Below are 5,817 nucleotides of genomic sequence, written 5' to 3'. Positions count from 1 at the left end.
CCATTGTGTAGATATACTATGTTTTTCTAATCCATTCATCTACTGATGTTCACTTAGGCTGTTTCCAGATCTTTGCTATGGTTAATTGTGCTGCTATGAACATAGGGGTGCATATAAAGTATATTTGACCCTTCTTTGTTCTTTGATTTTATCTCACATGCCTTGGTTGAAAACACAGTGGTGACGTTTAATTAAAGATGAAACTGTATGTAAGCCTAACCAATGGACACAGACAACAGGTGGGTGAGGGCATGAGTGGGAGGGATGGGGGCGGTAATGGGGATAAGGACACATATGTAATACTTTAATCAATAAAGAAATTTAAAAAAAGATGAAACTGGTTAATGTATAGAGTCTTGGAATAGATGACTATTCATTTCATCAACTTCAGTAGGAACTCCATGTATAGCACAAATAAGTTCTACTTAAAGAGTAAAGTGCTTATTGAATGTTCATAATTGTTTTAAAACTTTAGGCCGTGGAATACACCACAAGGAGACTGACAAAAGAATGCCCCTACATACTTCACCTATTTCATCAGTAAAACTGCCTTAAGAGTTTCTATTTATTTTAATTTGTCATTACTCACCAGTAAGGTTCTTTCTTCTCCATTGTCAACATAGGAAGAGGAAAAATAGTTGTTTGACCATGACTCAGGGCCTTCAGAGATTTCTTCAGTCCAAACTATAAGAAAAACATGGAGAGTGGCAGTTACTTAATGGTGTTGGTCCATTGAAAAACATAAATGCAGGAACAAACAAAGGAGAGAAGTAAAATTTACTATAATAAGCAAGTCTACAGTGGTCCAAGAATAGTATCTCCCTATAATAAAACCTCCAATTAGATTGCACTGTTTTAGAATTGCTGATATTTCAGAAATATCACTTCTTTTACTTATTAGGATGGTTTCAAGTTGGGGTTGGTGGGAGAGTTATTAAAAATAAATTAGCCCTAGCCAGTTTTGCTCAATGGCTAGAGTGTTGGCCCACAGATTGAAGGGTTGCAGGTTCAATTTCAGTCAAGGGCATGTATCTGGGTTGCAGGCTTGATCCTGGCCCTGGTCAGGCCATGTGCACGGGAGGCAACCAATTGATGTGTGTGTCTCTCCCCTCTTTTACTCTCTCCCCCTCCCTTCTACTCTCTTTAAAAATCAATGGCGCGAAATATCCTTGGGTGAGGATTAACAAACAAAATAAAAAATAAAAATAATAAGTGAAATAATATTCTAGAGAATATTTACCCCTTCTTACAGAAAATAATTTCTTCCAAAATTATTTCCTATAGCCTTTTTATTGGTCCAATTAGCCCTTATATCATTATATCTAGTAATATTTTTTACTTATCTTATCTCTCTTATTAGGCAGAGACTAAGTCATGTAAGAGCCTTGCATGTTAAGATACAAATTAAGCAATCTAATGTAAGCAGAGAATTAACAGTATCACAACTTGGCCACACTAAACTGTTCATGTAATCTTATAACAGTAATGTCAACTTTCTCTGTTTTGGTTTCTACACCTGTCAAATGAAGGCATTGGTACTAGGCTCCATCTTGACTGCTCTGGGGGCTATAGCACAAATGAGCTGATGGAAGTGACCTGTAAATGGATAACTGAAAGTTGAGCAATGTTATCATTACTTGTTTTTCCTCAACTAGTAGAGAACTCTTCCAGATTAGGAAGAGTTTATTACTTCATTACTGCATAACAGGCAATCTGTTAGGCATTTCTCCAGGGAGGGCTATGCTGTTGATCCCACAGTTGTTCAAGTGACCCTGCTGGATGCTTCTGCAGCACCTTGTACTTTCCTTTCAAAATACTTTCCTCATTTAATTTTAACTGCTTGTTGAATTATCTTTCTTTCTTCCTAGCTTCATGGGGATAGCAGCTGAGTATATCTTAAACTTTATGCCCAGGGCTTTACACAATTCCTGGCACACAGACTATGCTATATTTGATGAATTAAACAAATAGTTTGAAATCAGTGTAAATAAAACATTTGCATTAAAAACTCTTCCAGGTATAAATGACTCTGTTCGTTAAATCTATGGCAGTTAAAGTGTGCATTCCTTTAAGCCAATATGTGTTTTACTCATCTTTCTTTTTTAAAAAAAAAATATTTATTGATTTTTCACAGAGAGGAAGGGAGAGAGATAGAGAGTTAGAAACATCGATCAGCTGCCTCCTGCACATCTCCCACTGGGGATGTGCCCACAACCCAGGTACATGGCCTTGACTGGAATCGAACCTGGGATCCTTCAGTCCGCAGGCGGACGCTCCATCCACTGAGCCAAACTGGTTTTGGCTTATTCATCTTTCTATCTACACTTTGTAGTAGGGGTTTCCAAACCTGAAAATGCATCAGAAACACTCACATGGAGAACTATACATCACAGATGGCTGCATTTTTCTCCCAGGATTTCTGATTCAGAATGTCCCAGGCAGAGTCAGAGAATTCGTCTTCCTTACAAATTCCCAGGTGATGCTAATGCTCTTGATGCAGGGACTGCACTTTGACAATCACTGCTCTGCAGTGCCCACCAGCATCTTGCAAATCCAAGACATATAAGCCTTATAAAAATATTTTAATTTAGTTTTCTTTATAGATTTTCAAAACGAACAATGAGAGAAAAGAATCTGCACTATCATGAATCTAATCTTTTGATGACCATGACACATACCTGCATTTGCTTCTGCCTGAACTGTCGAAGTTGCCTCATGGACCCCTACCACAGTGCTGGTGTGCTCTGATTTAGTTATCTCGGGAACTATAAAAGCTTGCTGTTGCCTTCTGAAATAGTAAACACATAAAAATAAGTGAGCTTTTACATAGCCAAAGAATAATTAGAAATTAAAAACGGTATTTGTTCTACTGATACCATGTATCAAGAACATACTCTTGAGAATCCATTCAAACAGAGCTAACTCTCCCTCATGTAAGTCTGTGTGGTAATAGTTCATAACATATAAAAATTTAAATCCTAGGATCCAAACCAGCAAGGCCTCTCTTTAATATGCAAGGGAAAAAATTACTCCCTTCTTGACCAAAAGCAGGTATATTGCTTAAAATCCCCATAATATATAATACTGTATATTTGAAATTTGCTAAGAGGTGGATCTTAAATGTCCTTACCACACACACACAAACACAAACACACACACACACACACACACACACACACACGCACAACACACAAACAAAGATAACTGTGTGAGGCAATGGATATGTAAATTAGCTTAGCTATGGTGAATATTTCACAATGTATATGTACTTTAAACCCTCAAATTGTACTCTTTAAATATATAAAATTTTAATTGTCAACCATAACTTAATAATGTTGGAAAAAATATAAACAAAATAATCCCTGTTGCTCTGTGAACTTTTAACCTTAATCAATTAAATAAGATGTATGTAAATGACAAAACTTTACTCTGATTAATACTGTTGAGTTTTATCAGCTAATATAAAGTGAATTACTACGTGAAATCTAAAGACTTCTATAATATGACAAAAGATTGAGTATTGTGAAGATAAAGACTTCCACTGTGACTTTTAAATGTTTCTCTTAAAGCTCCAGATGAGCCAACATATTTTGCACCTGATTTTAGCTACCTCTGAAAGATATGATACAACAAAGAGAAAAGGTATTATTAATAAGTCATTCAATGATCCCTCTATCAGTCAGAGGATACATGTGGATTGGATTTCTGTGCCTAGGCTTTGGCATCAGTGTGATGAATCTTTCTGCATATCTGTTAATGTTCTGTGGAAACTCCATTTTTTTAAGATTCCTAGAGGCAAAATACAAGGACCACATCTCTAAACCAGCACTCATCAGTGCTATCTTTTTTGACTGCTACCTTCCTCAAAGACTTCATGGTTGTGTCCAAGCATTGATCCCTCCAAGATCCATACCTCATCTCTAACTACATAGAAAGAGAAACTAAGTCACCAGCAAGTGGTTTCTATCTGGGACCACAAAGCTGTGGGCCAGTAGAGGCTGCCAATCCTTTACCATTCTTAAACTCTCTTTCTCTGATGAGATTGAAGATGTCCAAAAATATGTTGAAGAGAAATCTATGCATGCAGCCACGGTCAGCCTACCTGCCAGCTCCCCTCCACCCCCAATATACTGAGAACAAAGTATTTGTAATTGTGTTTACCCCAAACTATTGTATTATTTTTTAACATCAAGGGGAACAATTAAATAACTATTAAAGACTATCAGTCTCCAAGTATAAGGACAGAACTGAGAAAAAGGTGTCCTTATGGAATGTGATGTGTTATTGCTAAAAGGGCAGGTAGTTTTTTTCTGAAATGCTTTAATTACATTGCTTCATGTTACATAGGGAAAATAGAAGATTGTGGGAGTAATGTTTCTTAAAGAATAATCACTTACTCATCATTCTGTTGAGAAGAAAGCTGGTCCTGTTCAGTTAACTGATTACGTTGCTGTTGTTGTTTAACTGTGGAATAAAAGAAAGTTTATATAAGCAACATTCAGAAGCCACACTTCTTCCTTCCTTGAAGACCAATGACTTGCATGCATGCACACACACACCCATTCCCATTAAATTTCACAGACTTGAAATAACCAGAGAAAAAACCAGTCTGAATTTGGAATATGGAAGAGAACTGAACAATTTAATAATTCATTCAAGAAATTCAAGAAGAACCAAGATGGCGGCATAAGGTATATATCTATATGTGCCACCCCCCACAACCACATTAAAACTACAACTAAAACACAAAATGGCTATCATCCAGAACCACGGGGCAGCTGGCTGAGTGGAAGTTCTACAACTAGAAGGAAAGAAAAAAGTGCATTTAGACTGCGTAGGAGGTGTGGAGTCGCCAAGAGCAGAGGCACGGAGGCGCATGAAACGGGCTGCAACTGGGTGCACAGTTTTTTTCAATCAGAAGGAAGATACAAGCTCCTAACTGCACTGAACTTGTTTCTGGCGAGACTCTGGGGACCCACATTTGTATGGGGAGAAACTGGACTGTCTGACAGCGGGTCGGAAAGCAAGGGTGGCTCTCTCGCAGAGCTGCTCACAGGGATCATTGTTATTGTGGGGGCATGGGACTTGGGGACTCAGGGATGCGGAGACACGGAGGCACCAAGAAGCAGAGACACGGAGACGTGGGAAGATGCGGAGAGGTGGAGAGACACAGAGACGCGGAGACCCAGAGACAGCTGATGGCTGACGGCTGATGGCTGACGGACAGCCATCGCCTGTTTGCTCTGCCTGGGTGATTCTCTGAGACCCCACCCCACCTAATTCACAACCCCACCCAAGCTGTGCATGGCGGCACAAATGAATTACCCACAAAGAGAAGAAATCTGCAGATCTCGTTGTAGCTCCTGCTGGGTGGACTCATGCAGTAGCTGACTTTGCACCTCCTTGGAGATCCAGGAGCCAGTATATCCAGTGGTCAGATACCAGATTTCAACTCCTCACATCCATAAGTGACACACTCAAGAGGCAGACTCAGTGAGCACCAAAGCCCCACTGAAGCAAGTTCTGCCCCCATTAAGGTGTCTCCAAAACAGCAGTTCTTCCACTATAGACACAGCGTGTCCTCGCAGTCAATTGGCCTGGAGGTTATTTCCTCCCAGGGATACCAACAGCAATCAAGGCTTAAATACAACAAGACTGTGCACCCAGCCCACAAAGGGGTGCACCAAGAGTGTCCACCTCAGATGACTGGGGAGGCTGAGCCACTGGGCCCTATAGGACACCTAGCACACAAAGCCACTCTATCAACACAGGGAAGCAGCCAAAATGCAGAGACAAAGAAACATGCCGCAAATGAAT

At 39.6% G+C, this 5,817-nt stretch overlaps 1 protein-coding gene across 1 annotated transcript in view; it reads right to left on the bottom strand.

Annotated features, from left to right (window-relative positions):
• Positions 1-4,393: 4,393 nt before the first annotated feature.
• The window catches only part of MCF2 (MCF.2 cell line derived transforming sequence), a 61,200-nt gene continuing 59,776 nt past the window's right edge, over positions 4,394-5,817 (bottom strand). The window contains 1 exon segment of the mRNA XM_006767801.2: positions 4,394-4,464. Coding sequence (XP_006767864.1) covers positions 4,394-4,464 — 71 coding nt within the window.

This window comes from Myotis davidii, unplaced genomic scaffold, assembly GCF_000327345.1.
Source record: "Myotis davidii unplaced genomic scaffold, ASM32734v1 scaffold983, whole genome shotgun sequence".
In the NCBI taxonomy this organism is placed as follows: Eukaryota; Metazoa; Chordata; class Mammalia; order Chiroptera; family Vespertilionidae; genus Myotis; species Myotis davidii.
The sequence above is the reverse complement of the archived record's forward strand: the minus strand, read 5'-3'. Positions and strand labels throughout refer to the sequence as shown.